Below are 20,097 nucleotides of genomic sequence, written 5' to 3'. Positions count from 1 at the left end.
TTGTTTCTCCAGATCAGCCATCTAGATTCTCAAGTGTTGGTTTTGATGTTGGCTGTCTACTAAGCGCCTCTGGGTAGTCTTTATTTGTTCTTCCCAGGCTCTCTCATCATGCCCCTAAAACTTTCTTTTTAAGCTATGAGCTTCATCTTTCCAGTACTCATGAGACACCTTCAGCTTGGAGTTATCCTTGACCGTATCTTGATACCCCTTTCTCAAGTCTTTGAGCTCAAAACGAACTCTTTTATGTTCTCTTGCTAGTTTGTCTGCTCGATCTTTCTGAGAGTCGGCATCTAGCTTCCACTGATAGCGCTCAGCTTCAAGTTCCTTTATCTTTTGCCTCAGCTCATTATTCATAGCTTTAAACTCTGTCTTGGCTATCTCGATTTCAGAAGGGACAGACCTGAGATGTTCTTCCATGGTCCGGGTATCCTCATAGTCTGGCACCGGAATATTGTCATTTTTCCTCAATCTTCGCCACTCCACATAATCCGGAGTAAGCATGTTTCTGGCAGCTACAACATCCATCCGGAATACTTTCTTCCATGAATCGGCTGCTTCCTTGATCATCTCTTATAGCTGTCACCGTGATACTCAAACTTTGATCTGGCTAGTCTGCAAGTTGCTGGGACAAACTGACTTTCCCTATACTGTCTAAGTACTAACAACGAAGCATACCCAACTGTACCCCAAAGTCTAAGTAAGGTCATAGTGTCAGAGTCCCCACATCGAAAAAGAACGTCACTGAGGAACAACCAGGGGGCTCTCCAGGTAATATCCTGATCTTGGAGATGAGTGAAGAATTTCATCCACTTCTCTTTTGAAGCGCCTTCATGCCATTTCATGGTGATGAACTCTCTCAAAGGTGAATACGTAGTGCTAAATCGGCGGTAGGCAACCCCATTAGTCTTCCAGAAGTGGCTGTGAATCCAGACTTGAAGGAGCTGAACACACCCAATGAATCTACCTCCGTCAGCTCTTCGGCAATGATTGAGAGACCGAAAGGTCTCGGCTAAGATGGTCGGTGCTGGGTTGACTCGTTTCGAAAGTTGTTCAAACAGTTCCACCACGGCTGCGTCAATGTACCCCAAGGTCTTCGGGAATATAATCAGGCCATACAGACCCAGTGCAAACATGTCTATTACCTTCCACTCATCGGGATGGTCCTTCATCAGTTGCTTGATATAAAGCCAGGCAATTCCTTCCCCACTGCCTTTACATCGAGCTCGGTCTGTTACCCATCTTTCGTCAACCCCAGCAACCTTGGCTAGTGCACTCTTGAAAGGCTGACTTTTGATGTGTTTAATATAAGCTCGCCTCAGTCTGATATTTTCACAGTGCAACAGTGTAGTGTACTCTTCAATTGTGGGCACCATGTCCTCCTGATTAAAAGTGAAGCAACTGTATCCCGGGTTCCAGAACTGAACCAAGGCTCTGAACAAGGGCTCATCAGTCTTGATTTGAAGCAACAATGCAATGTCACCGTACCGTTGGCTGAACTTCTGTTTCTGATCATTCTTCCAACTGCCCTAGATGTCCCGAAGCTCTTGCATGTCGTTCTGCTTTAGGCTGATAGAGGCGTAGCTAACCAGCTCTGACACATAGCTTCCTTGAAGACTATCTCTATTTTCCTTCTGATTCTTCTCGGACCATAGTCGTACCTCGGGGTTTTTAATCTCTTGTATTACAATACCTTTATCCATTAATTCAGATTATTTTGTGTAACAAACACCTTTTTAGGGATCAATGGCCTCTTGTTATGATGCAAATGCTTTAAAACCAAACACAAAGGCAAACAATTAGTAAAATAAAAGTAAATAGAAATAAATAAAAATAATAAAAAAAATGGCAAGAAAAAAACATAAGAGAAAAAAAACATGGTTAGGAAAGAAATGTCCTAGGTTTTGGAATGTGGTTTTGGGGTAGGCTCTATTTCTTCAAATTCTTCCAGTTTAGGCTCTAAAAAATGGTACCCGAGTTCTCCTTGCTGGTGCCCCCTTGGGCTTACCAAACCCTTAGTCCTAAACCCATCACAGGCTTGTGTGGACTAAGTTAAACTCGAGAGGACGCATTCCCTTATGTCTATGCGGAGAATAAATTCACACGAAGACATAAGGTATATGAATCCCGAAGGCTACTTGCTTGGCATATGCGGTGAATAAATTCACACGAATGTGTCGCTTTCACCCCACTTAAAACGGGTTCGGAGCTCGGGTTTAGAGCCTTGAATGAAAAAGTTTGGAAAGCTGAAATCACTAGAAAACGATCAGTTCAACTATTTACTCGAAAAAATATAATCAAAGGTAAGTAATAAGGATCGAAATGTTACCTTAAAATTTAAACTTACTCTTTTCGTTAAAAAGACAACTGGAAATTACCTTAGCCTAACTCACTTACCTGTGTCCCCAGCGGAGTCGCCAAGCTGTCGCAACCGTCTTTCGGTTGGGCCCCAGAATTGGGCTTCGACTTAGGAGAATGTGGATTGGAGTCGCCACCGATCTTTTATTTTAAGATAAATAGGTAGATCGGATACCTTATTTCTTATCTGATCTGCATCTTACCAAAGATGTGTTGGATTCGGGAGTTGGTTACAGTCAATGAAGGGTTAGCACCCTTAAACTGCCCTTTCGGTACTATGTAATTTTCAGTTGTCTTAAATTAAGAAAATTATAAGTTAAAATTAAAAGGTAAAAATACGATCCCAATTACTTACCTTATATTGATTTGAAAATATCCTTAAAAAATCGAGAAATGTGTTAGATAAACAAGGTAAAGAAAACAAATAAGATAAAGAGAATAAAATAAAAGGAAAAAAATAAAATAAATAAATAAGATAAGGAAAAAATAGTAAAGTAATAATTATATATAGTAATATTTGAAAAATGAAAAAAATATGTATACATCAGAGTATTAATAAAATAAATAAGCTATATATATATATACAACAAATATCTAAAAATAAAAAAGATACCCTCTCACTTCACCGAAAGTGGGGGGCTTTAGTCAGAAATAAGACAAAAAGAGGAAAGTGAGAGAGACTTTAGTTAGAAATAAAATAAAAAAATGGGTCCTCTAGGTTAGTAATATATAATATAATGTTTAAAAATAATAATAATAAAGACACAAGGTTTTAAAAAATAATATAATAATGAATAAAAAACGAAAATAATAATAAAAATAATATATATATATATAAAGTTATAAGATATATTACGTAAATAAAGAAATAATCAAATAAAAATAATTAAGAATATATGTATTAATAATAGGTATATAAATAAACTATTAAAAGTATAAAAAATATATATAACTAGATAAAGATAATTACAATATATATAGTAATAATATACTTATAAGTAAAATATTAAAGAAACATATATATATATATATATATATATATATAAAATATAGTAAAAAATGAAAATATTTATAATATATATATATATATATATATATATATATATATATATATATATATATATATATACGTATAATAATAATAACATGAATAATAAAAATAAATGAATAAAATATCCATATAATAAATAAAGGGACTAATATAGATTTTTAAAAAGCTCTTCCCCTCCTTTAACCGAAAATCAAACCGGTTTTTCAAAATAAACCTCGGGGAAGCGTAGATCTAAGAGAAAAGATCTTGGTTCCCTTGTGTTCATCGGCCTTTTCAAAGTAAAAACGGAAAAGAAGAAGTGAAACAAGCCACATGCAAGCAAGAATCGAATCAATATAGGTAAAAATACCTCTTTTATTTCTCTGTTGAAAATTACAAGCGAATCTTTGGAGCTTCTTGTGTATTTGCTTTGGGTATCTTTTTTTTGTGTGCGTAATCCCGTATGATAATCGTGTCTTACAAATGGGAAGGATTACATGTATTTATAGTGAAAAAAAACTAACTAACAATAGAATCCTAATGCAACTAGACTCCTTGCTCGGTTATTGCAACTTTGTTGCTGTGGTTGTTGCTTTAAAAGATATTGTGGTGGAAGAGTCCTCTTAGGAGATGAACTCTTGCTAGTTCTACCTTTTAAGAAAATTGGTGTCTACACTTCTTAAGCTTATTTTGAAGTCCAACAAGAGTCAGTGATCCTTGTTATACTTGTTTAGATAAAATATTAGGAGAGACCTCCAAAAACAAGAACATAGAGAAATTAGTGTTTGGTTGGACTAGTGGAGTGTTTAGCTGTTTTGGAATAAGGTAACACACGTCTATCTTATCTATACTATAGGTATATAATTGTATGCTAGTTTTACTTGGTTGTATAAGTGCTTAAATCATGTTTGGGTTATATACTGCTTGTTATTGGTATGAACGAATTAGACGTTAAACATGCTTGCGTCCATTTTTGAACTTCGATACATTTGAAGAGAGTATCAATACTTGTGTCAGGATATCAATACTAGGGGTAATTATTTGAACATCGAGTCCATTTTTGATATCGGTATTTAAGGACAGTACTAATACCTCAAGGTCAAGTATCGATACTTAAGGGTAGATATAGATACCATCAAAAATGAAAAAGCTATTGAACTTTTCTATGATAGGAGACTCAAGTAAGGAGTCTAGAAATGTAGTAACCAGATAATACAAAGTTTTAAAGCGATAACTTGATTGAATGTGTTTTATAAGCCTAAGAATATTATGACGTGAGATTTCGTAAGACTTATATCTTTATTTGATACTTGACAAACATCAAAGATACTAGACTTACTTATGTACAACATCTAGTCTTGTGTGAAGAATATCTAGATATCCCAAATATGGTGCGATGGTAGTTGAAATGCTAATTTGATGATGTTTTAATGTTATATGACCTAGATTTCACCCGTATCACTATACATGAGTAGACTAGTTGATTGTACATTCTTGATGGATGTATGATCTAGGTCTCACCCGATTTAGTTAGTAGTGTGGGTCATTAGATATACATTTTTATGTATGATCTAGGTCTCACCCGATTTAGTTAGTACTGTGGATCATTAGATGTATATTTTTATGTATGATCTAGGACTCACCCGATTTAGTTAGTAGTGTAGGTCATTTGACACACATTTTTTTATTCATGTGTGATACATGTTTCATCTGAAGAATCAATGTCAAATGTTAAAGAGGTGTGAATCTTGTGAGCTATGGTAATGTCGAATTACACATAACATATGCATGTGTGCTATGATTTGTGATGTATTAATGATTGTTTCTTAATTATACTTGTTAGCATACTTATATCACTATATAAGTGACTATGGAGTTACATGTTATCTATAGAAAATTTCTGAATGTTCCACTCGGTAAGTATGATATTCCGAATTTCTTTATCAAAAGAGTTATAATGTTCTTCATAGAATTTTCTTCTATGGTGGTATAACATAAAAGTATACAATTTAATGAATTAAATGTAAACATGTAATATCATATAGACATCAAACATAAACATCTATTATATATAAAATTATAAAAGATAAATTCTCGAATCGACAAAATATCATTTATCTTTATTTACATTGAAAGTTGAGTATTTTATTTTTATTTGTAAATCTTAAATATTAAAAATTATTTAATCAAATAAGAATTTATATCTGATATCTATTTGAAATTACACCTTTCTTATTTTTAAATTAAATTGAAATTTCAAAACATTGAATTTTAAAAGTTGTGATATTTAATTATCAAAATAGTGGGAATCGCCTAGGTACAATGAAATATTAAGACGGACATGACAGTTAAAAAACAGTGATTCTAGTTTGTTTTACAACATCGTTTTTGTTTTGTCTTTTTATTATTTATTTATTTAATATCACAAGCAATAACTATTGCAATCGTTAATTAATATGGTTATAAGAACGTAAAAATAAAAGTGATAAAAAGAACGTAAAGAAACCGAAGAAGGTCGAACTTGGAGCGGCAATCACAACGCCAAAAGGACAAAACCTGATCTGCTCATTCGCTTTTGCTTTGCCATTTTCTCATTTGTTTCTCAATTTTCTCTCCAGTTTCAAATCAATTTCTTTCTTCCTACTTATATACATACATACATATATATATATATATATCTTCGTCTTCGATCTCTGCATGTAAATCTCATTCTCATGGCTTTAAGACCCAATGCGTCCTTCACGTCCACTTCCATATTTTCTTCTCATCGTGGTTTCCATCTTCGTCTTCTCTTGCTCTTGACCCTCCTCCCATTAACCCTCGCCTTCTTCGCTTTTGTTCTCCAATGGCGTGGCGATCTCAACGACCCCATTCCTTTGTCTCCCGACCCTTTCCACTTCCCCACGATGCCCCATCAGAGATCAGACTCCCGCTCTGGTCGCCGCTCCGCCTCTGAATGCGTCAATTTTTTGGGTCAGAGCAGGACCCCGGTGTTCCCTTATTTCAAGGATTGGAGTTTCGACTTCGGGTCCGATCTCAGGCCTAAGGTTTTGCTGCATGCTAATGCCTATTCTTATCATATGATCAAGGATTTAAATAGCATTATGCTATTAAGAATGTCGCGATTGCAATTTAAATCCATGTGATTTTATTTTTTTTAAATATATTATGGTGCTATTTCTTACAAAAAAATTTTGGGTGGTTTTGGTGCATGCTAGATATGTATTGTTTCAAGTACTTCTGCAGGCTTAGAACAGATAATACCATGGATCTTTTATCACAAGGTTATTGGAGCTTCAGGTTTCTCTCTTTTTGTTGAAGGGAAGGCTGCCTCTCCCATGGTATCAAAAGTCCTAGAATCCATTCCAGTTGAGTATAAATCATTTGTTCCTCGTTTTCGTTTGCAAAACCTATCTCATTTGGTTCTACTGTTTATTTCATCCTTCATTTCATCCTGTTTCTGTTGCCATGTGCAAAACGCATTCTTCTCAGGGAGTTAAAGTGATATACCGAACAAAAGAATTAGAGGAACAACAAGCTAATAGGTCTGTACATTATCTGATTTAATATTATTAATAGGTCTCATTTTCTTTTTTAATACTTCATTTCAATTTTTTTTTGATTAGTGGTGAATACAAAACATTCTTAACTATTTAATAATGAATGATCATTGCCCGAAAAGGTACCTGTTATCTGTCTTAAATGTCTGATCTGATATTGTTTTTTATTGTAGTCGGATCTGGAATGAGACATGGCTGGCAAAATTCTTCTATAAGCCATGTAATTACGAGCTGTTTGTGAAGCAATCGCTTAACATGGAAGTGGCTATTGTAATGGCTAGGGTATGCTATTGTATTTTTATCTCTGCCATAATCCATAAGGTTTAACTCTTTGCCTTACTGTTATTTTGCTTCATTAATTTATAGGATGCTGGCATGGATTGGATTATTCATCTTGATACTGATGAGCTTATACATCCTGCGGGTGCTCGTGAGTACTCTGTCAGACAATCGCTGGCAGATGTACCTGCAGATGTTGATACAGTTGTCTTCTCAAATTATGTAAGGGGATTTTCCTCCATCTTTATTTCCTTCTTTCATTGTTGCTGTCATAGTAGTGTGATTATATCATGTAAAATTTTCAGGAAAGCATTGTTGAGAGGGATGATATAAAGGAACCATTTACTGAGGTAAGATGTTCTCTATTTGTTTCTCATCATCTCATGCTTTGCTTTGTCTAGGTTTATAGCAATATGACTACTATTTGTTTGATGGGAATGTTTAGGTGTGAGTATTACATATTCTATAACTCAAACTTTATTTGAGATTTTTTTCGATTTGAGTAGAGTTTATAAAATTCGAGTCAAGTTGTTTGAGCTTTTGTTTAAATTTAAATTATAAATATTTACAATGTCTTGATATTATTTTATTCTAATCTAAACGATTTTATATAACCATATATATATATCTTCATATTTATTTTCATATATAATATACATATATGGATATATAGAGTTGGGAGACTCACCACGAAGATGAAAATCAATCCATTAATTATTAAAAAATTTGAGTTATTCTAGTATTATTTTATAAACTCAAATTTAAAAAAATTTCAACTCGAGTTTTGTTCACCTTAGGAATGTTATTGGAAACTCTGTGTCAGTAGTTTTTGGTGGACTTAGGATCATATATGTGCATTATGATTCTAAATTCTTATCTTTGCATAGGTCTCCATGTTCAAGAAGAACTATGATCATCTTCCTAAGGATGTGTATTTTGGAAACTACATAGTGGCAACCCATGGCAATTCAAACTACTTTTTGACCTATGGAAATGGGAAATCAGCTGCTCGTGTTCAAGACCATCTTCGTCCTAATGGTGCACATAGATGGCATAACTACAAGAAGAGACCAACGTAAGATATTTCTCCTATTCTATTCATTTTTTTTGGTAAATAAATTGATGTGGTTGAATCAAATTGGTATATAACTACTTTGATTTTATGTAACATATGATAGTGAGATCAAATTGGATGAGGCTGTTGTTCTGCATTACACATACACCAAGTTTTCTGATCTAACTTCGAGGCGTGATCGATGTGGCTGCAAGCCTACAATGGAGGATGTTAAAAGATGTTTCATGTTACAATTTGATAGAGCTGTGAGTTCCCAATTGATGTCTGACATGCGTTTTGGGATTAATTTGCTTATTACAGTTTTATCATACTCTTTATTTCATACAGGCATTCGTAATTGCTTCAACTGCAACGGAAGAGGAAATGCTTCGCTGGTAATTCTTATAGTGACGTTTTATATACTCCGTTTTCGTGTTTTTGGTTTCGAATATAAACCAAATTGAGCTTCTGGTGTACATGATACTGTAAAAAAAAGTGTTTTCGAGGAACTATTCCGAATGGTACTTTCAGTTGGAAGATGTACAAATACATGATATCTCGTATGGTTTTTATGACTTAGGTACCGTGACCATGTGGTGTGGAGTAATAAAGCATTGAACTCCAAGCTTTTGAAGAGGGGAATTTTTACTCGGATTTATTCTCCCATGGCTATAATTCAAGGACTTAGGGAATCTGGTGTTTTTACTTCTGTGGTGCAGTCGGCACATACTTATTTCTTGCGGGACAAGTCATCATCAGTTGAGAGTAGTAACTCTTCTAGCATAATAGATAAACCCGGGATCATTTCTTCCGGGAAGATCGGTTTCGACGAGTCTCGAGCGACTGCCAGAAGGATCTTCGAGATCAATGACGAATTTTCCGGCGATTCAGCAATTCCACCACTTCCTCCTCCGGTCGCGGATGATAACGAGAGATTATATTCATAGTGATTACTTCCTGCCCCATTGTTTCTGAAAAGAGTTTAAATGATACAACTTGACAGTACTAGGTGAGACAAGTTGGTTTTGCAGTTGCAGTGAGGCACTTCCATATTCGGCTTTGTTCGGCTACTCCCGATCATTATCCAAGCGCTGATGTACATTCAGGTTAGATGATAGTAGATTACAGAGTGAAGAGGCATAGAGCACGATTTCGGTTCGACGATTATCGTTGCATCTTGATATAGATATGTTTTGGATGGATGCCACTGTTAATCATAGTCGAAACACATCGCTGCTCATGTTCGTTCACAGATAGATATATGATTTATCATTCAAAATTCAGAAACGGCTGATTGCTGTGTTTCGAGATGACTCATAATATTAAGGATATAAGCAAGAGATAATTAAATAAAATTGCAGCATAGAGATGAATAACATTACTATGAGTTGTAAAATTTAGGCTTCAATTATTTGTCTAATACTAACAGTTCAAAATGTTGTGAATCTTTCGTCAGTGTGATCAACATCTCAAAACCCAAAGTTTGACTTAGGTTAATTCTCATGGAGTGTAGCTGTAAGTTTTAAGTGCTAATCTTGGAGTGTTGCTGTAAGTTTGGTTTGGTTTAGTGATGATTTTGGGCTTAATTTGAATGGTATCTTGAGTTTCCATAAGAGATTGTGTATGCACAGTGATATGAATTTGAGGCATGTTATCTTGATGAGGTACATAATAGCCCGTTTGTTATGCACTCAGTGAGTAGTGAGATGAATTGTGATTTTCGTGTGTTGTATTGGTGGCTTGAAATAAAAAGAGATGTAAAATTTGTTTCCAAGTGTTTGGTATGTCAAAAGGTGAAAGTGGCGAATCAACGTTCATTGAATTTGCTTCAATCGATATGGATTTCATAATAGAAGTGGGAAAGGATTATTATAGACTTCGTCTTGGGTTTGTCATTAACTCTGAAAAATAAAGATGTAATATGGGTGATTGATGATCGATTCTAAAAAGTTGTGTATTTTCTGGTGGTGTGTATAATTTCTCTTTGAAAAAAATTATCGAAGTGGTACATGGTTGAGATTGTGTGTTTGCACGACATCCTTGTATCGATTATTTCATATAGAGATCCATACAACAAGATTCTAGAAGAGTGTGAAAGAAGCTTTAGATACAAAGCTCATTTTTTTACGACTTATCATCTGCAATCAGATGGTCATTCAGTACATGTTATCTAAGTTTTAGAGGACATACTTTACACTGTATTATCAATTTTGATGGTAGTTGGGAGAAGTACTTACCTTTGATAGAATTTTCTTATAATAATAATTTTCCGTCAAGTATTAAGATCAATCCTTTCGCAATTTTATATAGGTGTAAGTATAGGATGTCATTGTGTTGAGCGGAGTTGAACGAGAGTATGATTGTTGGCCCAGACTTATTAGAGAAACAAATATAAGCTGAGGTTGATTTGTGAAAGATAAAAGATAAGATTTGATCAATAGATATTGTACGTTGATATGAAATATCGAAACATTGAGTTTTAAGTTGATGATCGAATTTTCTTGAAAATTTTATTTTGGAAAAAGATGTTGCAATTTGGTTAGAGGGATAAGTTTGATCTTAATTTTCTATAATGATGCCATAGGGAAAGAGATGAAATTGCACAATGAAAGGCTATATACAAGCTACCAATGAATGTAACACTAGAAATAACTTACATCCTTTTAGAAATGTTGCATATCAATTTAATGGTTGAAGGTCACAACAATTCAATTGTTGAGACATGGCAAAACCCTACCACATTTGAATTCCATATCTTTTCTCACCTAGGCTTCTTATCCATTTAGTTTTATAGTGAGCATAGATTCACCTACTATGGCCTGAAACATCTCTTGGAGTGTTGCTGTAAGTTTTAAGTGCTAATCTTGTATATAAGTAGTTCTATAGTAAACTTTTCACTAAGTTTGATCCGGCACATGCATGATCTTACGATCTGAACTGCATTACTCTTTTTCTATGTCTTGCTCCTGTTCTTGTCTATTTTTGTTCTTATTCATATTACAGATATGCACTCTCAGCTTTCCCTTTAGCCAAAACATTGCAAAAACGCATCAACAGATACAAAAACACATTCCACGATTCAAGGAAAAAATATTTAATTATAATCATTATAGAAATAAGAATACATTGATGGAAATAAATGAGTCAAGGTAATTATAGGTGATTAATTTCTTTTGGTTTGAGCAGAGAGTCTTGTCCGTGTTAAAGTCTTCTTCCTCCATAAGGAAACAAAGCTGGCATGTCCGCAACAAGACGCGGAGGCGACTGACTAATTTGATGGAAGTGGAAAGATTTCCGCCGAGCTTGCCCGTTTAAAGGGTCATGAAAGCAATTGGCTGATAATAATTTAATAAAAGTCTGCCCTACATAGTACATATCATCAATTCTTGTAATATTCAAACATGGACTAAAAGTAATTGCAAGTCTACTTACGATACCATTACACTCTTTCATTTTTCTATGCGTCCATTACGGAGTAATCAATTCATGGTCCCTCTTTAAACTACTTCCATCCACAAAATGTCATTTGTGGTGGATATGGACCCTGACCCTAATTATATATATATATATATATATATATATATATATGATGTCTCAAGTTATCTCATTATTGTTATATTTAAAGATTTTGAGTTTAAGCATCAGTGACGGTAGAATATTTGAATGTTAATTGTAAATGGTTTAGTTTTCAAAATATATATACTACTACTTGTAATCATCCTAGATTAATCAATATATATATATAAGGGCATGATTAAATTACACCAGGTGTACAACTAAAAGTTTTATACTTGGAGTAAATGAATCCTAACTCAAATATATATATAAAGGATTTAAATAAATTTCATTGTCCCCTTAAATTAATAAAAAATATAGTTTAGTTCCTACAAACTTATAAAGATACAAGGTTAAACTTCATTTGGCCTCCCTTAAATTGATAGAAATATTGTTCGGTCCCTATTAAATTATAGAAATACAAGTTAATACGCCTTTTTGAGTAAATTATATATCTTATCACACATTTATCTTTGTGTTTCATTCAATTTTTTTCTCAAAATCATATTTAATATTGTATTTTATTTTTGTTTTGTTCACCTGTAGTTAAAAACATTAACAAAAATGATGATATGTTCAGGTATAATAACAATTTTAGTTCTAAAATCTAAGTATTCTATTAATTGAATCATAATTTGAAGTAACTCATCAAATATTTGGACCGAACCTTAAAATTTCCATCGTCCTTCTTCTTCAAACATCACTCTTTCTCGTTAATATTTTGAATTAAAACCTAACATAGAATGTATAAATTTTACTACTAAAATTGTTATTATACTATAATACATCATTGTTTTGGTTAATATTTTAACGAGTGATAAACAGAAAAAAAAAACATAACATTAAATATAATTTTGAAAAAAAAATAATTGAATGATTAAACAGGAACATAAAAATAGATGAATGACAAAAATAAGTAGTTTATCCATAATTATAAAAATGTATTTTGACTACCTAAAATAGTTATAAATCAACTATGACCCTAAGGAAAAATGTTATGGGCGACTTGACCCCGATCTAGCGAATGTTTTATTTATTTTATTTATAAAATCTCTCCTTTTAACTCATGTAAATTTCTTTTTATTAAAAATGTGTATATTAATTTTAATTATTTTATTAATTTTTTCCCAAAAACAACCACTGTTAAAATATTTTTATATTAATTTTTTTATTCCATATTGGGTTTATCATGGGATTTTGTCGGGGAATGTTGCATAATAATCTTTTGGATAAGATTATTGCATTAATTTATTATTAAACTATCACAAGTTTAGTTAAAACAAGATGGCAGATATTGAAACACAAATCAAATCATTTTCTCGAGATAATAATACTGTAAACCTTATTAACCTACACAAGTTAAAGTATAAGTTTTATAAAAAAAATTCTCTACCAGAATTATATAACAACAAAAGAATTGACAGTTAAGATTTTTCAATTGATACCTCTTATTTTATTCAATCGTGAATTATATATTTATTAGGAATAAAATTTCGTTCCCTTCTATTTTACATAAGAATTGTTAAAAAAAAATCTTCAAAATCAATTAAAAAACTTTAATGAAGATTTAAGGCTCAATTAAATTGTTATTAGAAAAACCAGGGATTTTAAGAGAAATAGAGATATTTCTATAATGATCAGTAAAGTGGTCTATAAATGCGAATAATTTGATGAAGTTATCAATACATGTGAAATTAACTTAGTTTAATATATTAAGAAAAAAGAAAGAAAAATATGTACTCATTTTATTAAAAGAAAATAGTATTGAAATGTTAAACATTATTTTTTAGTTGTTGAATCCGTTACGAGTTTTTGAAAGAAAATATTTAAACTTAATAATGATTTTTTTTAAATATCTTTATTATTGAAAAAAACGTTTATTTCCTTTCTTATTAAAATACCCCAGCAACCAGTATATGCATGTGAAATTGACTTGTACATTATTGGTGAATGAAAATAGAGAATAAGATTGACTTAACCTCTTCTTTTCCAATCAAACTCCCAGTAAACAAGTTGCACAACTAGGCTTGAATGCTCCAAGACTTATTTATTTATTTCTGCAGCATAAATTTCCATGGAGTAATAGACGTGCCAAAACCTAACATTAATCTCGAGTTGTATTTTGGTATAAAAAGGGTGCCAAGTATTGGTGTTTGAGGCATTACAGCACTTCTTAAAAGAGTACTTAGTAAATATTTATTGCCTTAAAAGTAGCTTAGCTTGTTTTCTTGCTCCATGGAAACGGCGAATGCCAAAGCTTCTTCCACCATCATGTCTTCAACTTTGTTTCTGCTTTTTGGGTTGCTAATGGCTGTCTTCAAGACCACAGGTCTCTCTTTCATTCCCTAATATTCTCTGTGTTAGTGTTTTTTATATATCTATATAAAGGGATAGGATCAAAATTAACATAAGTTTGGTTTGTTTAATTTTACACAGATTTAAAATTGTTGGATGACCAGAAATAGACTGCTGAGATTAACAATAAAAAATAATAATATATTCACTAAATAAACATAATGAATAAATCTCAACTATCTATTTCATTTTGTACCACAGTCATATATATATATATATATACATACTATACGACGTAAAACTTTTTTAATTTTATATATATTTAAGACCATTGAGTAACATGAACTAGACGATTGAGATTTACTTTGTTTTTTTAGTGAATATATATTTGCTCATTTCCTAATGTTATTTTCAGTTATTTATATTTACTCATCCAATGATCCTAAATATGTATAGAACTAAATAATTTTATGTTGTGTAATTGGATCATATCCCATATATATTTATATATATGTTTGGTTTTCAAAAAAGTAAGTTAAAATTAGACATAATGCAAAAAAATGTCTCTGGTGTTTGATTAAATAGTCACTTTGAGTTTTATTTTTTTAAATATTTTGACCCTAATGTTTCATTTTGGAATAAAAAAAATACCTTTTTGGATAAAAAAATTTTGTCAACAAATGGTTAATACTTCAAAATAAGGATATTTTTGCCCTAAAATAAAGCATTGTCATCAAAATGCTTCTAAAAATAATAAGAGTGAAAGTAATTATTTAATCAAACATTAAAGATTTTTTTACTTTAGAATAAAACATTCAAAGCTAAATTACTTTAAAAGAGAAAAAAAACTATAAACAAAAATAACTATATAATAAAGAATTAAAAACATTATTTTTACATTATACCTTAAAATTAAGCATACGTGGAATTAATACATTGCAGGAGCCGAAGTTGGCGTTTGCTACGGAATGATGGCTCAAAACTTGCCACCTAAAGCAGAAGTCGTAGCCCTTTATCAGCAAAAAAGCATCCAACGAATGCGACTCTACGCTCCGGACAGAGAGGCTCTACAAGCCCTCAGTGACACCAACATCAAGCTGCTGTTAGATGTTCCAAATCCCGACCTCCAACACGTTGCCGCCAGTCAAGCCAATGCAGATCAATGGGTCCAAGACAACGTCAAGAAATACACCACCGTTAATTTCCGATACATTGCTGTCGGGAACGAAGTAAAGCCTTCGGATTCGTTTGCTCAATTTCTTTTCCCGGCGATGCAGAACATTCGTAACGCAGTAGTCGGACAAGGCCTCGGGGACCAGATAAAAGTTTCCACCGCAACGTTTTTCGCTGCTCTTCAAGAATCTTTCCCTCCGTCCGATGGCGTTCTCCATCCCGAATACCAACAACTTCTTGGTCCGGTCATTGGTTTCTTGAGGGACAATCAAGCTCCATTACTTGTTAACACTTACACATACTTCAGCCACAAGGATAATCCTGAACAAGTTGGTCTTGACTATGCTCTCTTTACGGCTCCATCCGTGGTAGTGACCGATGGTTCGCTTGAGTACCAGAACCTTTTCGATGCGATGCTCGATGCCTTTTACTCTGCCTTGGAGAAGGCTGGCGGGGGAGCTTTGGATATCGTTGTTTCCGAAACCGGTTGGCCGTCGGACGGTGGACCGGCCACGAGTGTCGATAATGCAAGGACTTATAACACGAACTTGGTTCGCCATGTGAATCAGGGACAAGGGACTCCGAAGAAACCCGGAAAGGCTATAGAAGCTTACTTGTTTGCCATGTTTGATGAGAACGAAAAAGAACCGGCATATGAGAAACATTGGGGGCTGTTTTTCCCAAACAAACAGGAAAAATACTCGATTAGTTTCAATTAAACTAACCTATATATATATATACACACACCATTTTCATGTCCTCTACATATAGGTGTCATGAAGAAGCCAATATATAGGCCAAATATATCTTCTTACCTATTCATTGTAATGTTTCAGGTTTGAATGTGTGCTGCTTATCCCTTTTCCAAGTGAAATAAAACGGTTTCCTCTATCATATTTAGGGTAAACTACCATTAGTCACCATACTATTGGAATATGTTCTATTTTGGTCACTAAACTAAAAATTTGACACTTAATCACTAATGCTACAGATTAGTTGCAATTTAGTCACTGTCCATTTTAATTGGTATAATTACATATTTAGTTCTAAGACTTACAAATTATATCAATTAAATTCTCCATAATTGCAGACTCTATCAATTTTGCCGCAATCTTAAACAATACAAACAATTATAATTATACAAAATTTAAAATATAAAAAAGTTTAGAAATAAAATAACAGAAAAATACTAAATATATTAAAGCTTCAAAAATATCATTTTCGTCCTTTCATATTTTTTTAATTTGAATGTTTTTTTCTATTATATAAAATTATTAAAATATTTTAAAACTTTAAAAGAATACTTACCAAATTGGAAATAATATTACCATTGGGAATAAGATTACCGGGATGTAAGATTATCATTGGGAATAGGATTACCGGAACGATACATCACTTAACATATTACTGAGAATATTGTATTACATTGTTTGGTTTGTTTAATAGGAATGTAAGATTATAATACTTGGTTGATGGAATATAAGAAAAGAAATATGTATGTTTTACCGAATTGTCCTTGAGATATATTTGTTAACAAGTTAAATTCTTAATATTAAAGTCAAAATATTTACACGAAAGTTCGTAGAAAATAAAATTTTATATCCTCTAATTAATATCTATATATTCAATAAAATTTGTACGCAAATAATTTAATATATATATATATATATATATATATTTTATTTCTTTGAAAATACATAAACATACTTACATCAATATAATTATGTGTTTATTTTTAAGTACTAAGAAATTGAGAGATGTATATACTTACATCGATGTAAGTATGTGTTGTTAATATAGAGAGAGATATACATACTTACACTTGTGTAAGTATCTGTTAATTTGTAAGATATAAAGAGATATACATACTTACATCGGTGTCAGTATGTGTTAATTGTTAAGATATCGAGAGATGTATTGCATCGTTGTAAGTATGTGTTAATTGATACATTTTTTTTAATTTATTCATGCTACATGTATGAGTTGTACAACGAAGTATTATATAAAATTATATTACAAGATTAGTAGAAAACATAAAAATATATAATACATAAAACTTTTTGTAATCATCATATTTTACCCGACTATATATTATATTATTATTTAAATAAAATATTATTATTTAAATAAAATATTATTATTTACATTAACCCAAATACAACAATAAACTCAAAACACATGTACGAATCAAATTCAATTTCAAAATTAAAACCCTAAGCCCACATCTTTAAGACAAGTTAGCTAACTATAACGCTAATCTTGACCGTTGTCGCTGTCAGTCTCCCAGCCGCCGATGAAACCTGTCGTCTTTACTGCTTCACATCATTACATCAGCAACACAGTAAAAAATCAGATCAAATCTAATCTAAATAAAATCAGGGTATTTAATGGGAGCAATGGAGACTTCACCAACTCTGTCTTGATCGTGCTCCTCCCCTACTGATTTGACCAAGCCTCATATTCAAAAGGAGGAGGACAATCAAAAGGGCAAGTAAAAGGTTTTTGAAGGCTTTTGTAAGAAATCATCAGGAGGGTTCTATAAAAATCTCTCGAAAATGTGTAAAAAAAAGGATATTTCTCCGAATTGAAAGCAATACAAACAAGAACATTTAAAAAAAAGGGTTTCTTTCTCCTTCTTAGATTTCTAGTTTTTTTTTTTCATTTTCTTTTCATTTTTTTTTATGAGAAAATACATAAAAGTGAGAAAAGAGTGTTCTCATTATCTTGGTCTCGCTTGAATCGTGCTCGCCGGAATCAGTTCACGGCAGATAGAGAAGAAGGAGGCGACATTTGGTTAAAAAATAAATAAAAAATGAAAAGAAAGAGGAGTGGATGAATATTTCTAGGGTTTAGTTAAAAAATGAAATCATAAAAAACCTAGCCTTTAGCATTCATCTTAACGTGTGTAAAAAAAAGGGAGTAATCGCGTTTAAGCCATCCATCTCTAAGCGCATTTTTATCATTGGTTCGGGGTCATTTTGGTTTCGTTGTGAATTTACACGTCCTTAATGCAAAATTTTCCCTTTTATTTTTGTTCTTTGGATTACTAATTAAAATTGAGAAAATTATATTTTAATCCTCCTACCTTTAGCTTGTGTTTACACTTTCCTCACTGATCTCACGTTTTTTTTGTTTCAGATTTTATGTCTTGATTGTGGCAATTTGCCATTTATTATTTGTTATGCAATCTAGTTAGAAGTTTAGGTTGAATTGAGATTTGACCCCTCTAGTTTACTTGTGTTTTCCCATTTTAGTCACTGGGGCTTTGTTTCTTTATTTTATTTTTAAATTTTAATACATTGTTTTCATTTATTTTTATCTCGATCAATTTTTTATATTATTTAATTTTAGTTTTGTCATCACATTTCTTTTCATTTTATTTTAGTCCTTTTTCTTAATGTATTTCAATTTTAATATTTCAATTTTAATTTTTAAATTTTAATTTCTCTATTTGTTTCAATTTACACTCCAATAACTTTTTGCTTTGTTTTTAATTTAAGAATATAGTTTTGTGTCCACCATGTTTACTAATTGTATTACATTTTTCCCTTAAAAAAATATTTCCTGCATATTTGAGCTCTGCATATTTGAGCTTTGGTTTCCATAACTTCATTTTTTTTTATTTTAGCTTCCCTTAAAAAACGTCCCCAACTCTTGATTTTAATTTAGTTTGATTGTCTTTCTTTTCAGTCTTAGTTTACTTGTTATTATTTCGTATTTTGCATTTATATTTTATCTACTTTTTCGTACTATCTCATCTATTTTATACTTGTATCTATTTTCAAGAATGAATTTTGTAGAATGGGCATAGAAAGTACGACCTATCGAGGTAGTATGATTTATATGACATTCGAACGAAAACAACTTGAAAATAAATCGAGTATATTTTAATAAAAATAAATGAATAATGGTTTTAAATAATGATGGTCGTATGCATGTCTTTATCATATGATTGAATTTAATTCTTATTCATGCTTGATATGTGACCCCGAATAATTAATAAAATGAATATTTTCGTATAGGGAAGAGATAGATGTGATAGTTTTCCCATCAGAGGACGTGCAAATCTCATGATCTCTTCTCAAAATAGGAAATATTCTTTAAAGTTCTAAATAAATTAATTGATAGGCGATAGAATAATTAGTGAGATTATTTTTTATTTCAGCATATTTATTTCCACTATCACGATGAAGTATGGGCTATTAGGTACTAATTTTGTGCGCTATGAGGGTGCATACCCTTCCCTACGCGTAACAGACTCCCGAGCTCTTAATAACGAATCTTTGGTTAACACAGATTAATTTTTGTCTTTAAAATGAATTTTCTTAAAATTGTTTTAAAGACGCTTTTAGTTATTTGACCTACCTAACCCAAAGGTCGATGACGACTCCAAATTTATTTGATTTCAAAACCCATCGTCATTTCATAAAATTCGATACTAAATTTTATATTGTTAAAAAATGGTTTTGATAGCTTGGCGATTTCGCTGGGGACTTGAGAGTCAGGTCGATAGTCTCTTATACATCATCGTGATATTGGATATTAGAAAACTTAAATAAAAAATTATTTTATAGTTTACTTTACTGTTTATTGGTTAATTCTTTCGAACTATTTATTAATAGTTGTACTAATCTTTGAATTTTTTGATTTTCAGATTTACCGAGTTTTTTTCAAAAGTGCTTCTTTTATGTTGGGCGTCTTGTTTGGTCAAAGGTTGGTATGCTCCTCCTCACACACTTCACTCGCATCACATGATATAAGCTCTATACTTGAGCTCCGTCTCGATTAAGCAAGGG

At 32.0% G+C, this 20,097-nt stretch overlaps 2 protein-coding genes across 2 annotated transcripts; both read left to right on the top strand.

The window, feature by feature from the left end:
- Positions 1-6,074: 6,074 nt before the first annotated feature.
- LOC120135617 (glycosyltransferase-like At2g41451) lies at positions 6,075-9,225 on the top strand. Its single transcript, XM_039151866.1, has 10 exons — positions 6,075-6,432; positions 6,604-6,753; positions 6,878-6,930; positions 7,119-7,227; positions 7,312-7,446; positions 7,530-7,574; positions 8,112-8,299; positions 8,403-8,544; positions 8,627-8,673; positions 8,859-9,225. Exons 1-10 carry the CDS (start codon positions 6,100-6,102, stop codon positions 9,223-9,225), a joined length of 1,569 nt encoding a protein of 522 aa, XP_039007797.1. The 5' UTR covers positions 6,075-6,099.
- Positions 9,226-13,945: 4,720 nt separating this feature from the next.
- On the top strand, positions 13,946-16,114 carry LOC120135440 (glucan endo-1,3-beta-glucosidase, basic isoform-like). Its single transcript, XM_039151703.1, has 2 exons — positions 13,946-14,162; positions 15,071-16,114. The coding sequence occupies exons 1-2, from the start codon at positions 14,069-14,071 to the stop codon at positions 16,018-16,020; spliced, it is 1,044 nt and encodes a 347-aa protein (XP_039007634.1). The 5' UTR covers positions 13,946-14,068; the 3' UTR covers positions 16,021-16,114.
- Positions 16,115-20,097: the final 3,983 nt, after the last annotated feature.

Source organism: Hibiscus syriacus, unplaced genomic scaffold (genome assembly GCF_006381635.1).
Source record: "Hibiscus syriacus cultivar Baekdansim isolate YM2019G1 unplaced genomic scaffold, ASM638163v2 tig00110610_pilon, whole genome shotgun sequence".
NCBI classification, from domain to species: domain Eukaryota; kingdom Viridiplantae; phylum Streptophyta; class Magnoliopsida; order Malvales; family Malvaceae; genus Hibiscus; species Hibiscus syriacus.
The sequence above is the reverse complement of the archived record's forward strand: the minus strand, read 5'-3'. Positions and strand labels throughout refer to the sequence as shown.

Excerpts from the sequence above, each read along its gene's own strand:
- LOC120135617 (XM_039151866.1), top strand. The coding sequence starts at position 6,100 with ATGGCTTTAAGACCCAATGCGTCCTTCACGTCCACTTCCATATTTTCT. Across the intron at positions 7,575-8,111 it reads TAAAGGAACCATTTACTGAG|GTCTCCATGTTCAAGAAGAA; the intron begins GTAAGATGTTCT and ends ATCTTTGCATAG. Across the intron at positions 8,545-8,626 it reads TGTTACAATTTGATAGAGCT|GCATTCGTAATTGCTTCAAC; the intron begins GTGAGTTCCCAA and ends TATTTCATACAG.
- LOC120135440 (XM_039151703.1), top strand. The coding sequence starts at position 14,069 with ATGGAAACGGCGAATGCCAAAGCTTCTTCCACCATCATGTCTTCAACT. Across the intron at positions 14,163-15,070 it reads GGCTGTCTTCAAGACCACAG|GAGCCGAAGTTGGCGTTTGC; the intron begins GTCTCTCTTTCA and ends AATACATTGCAG.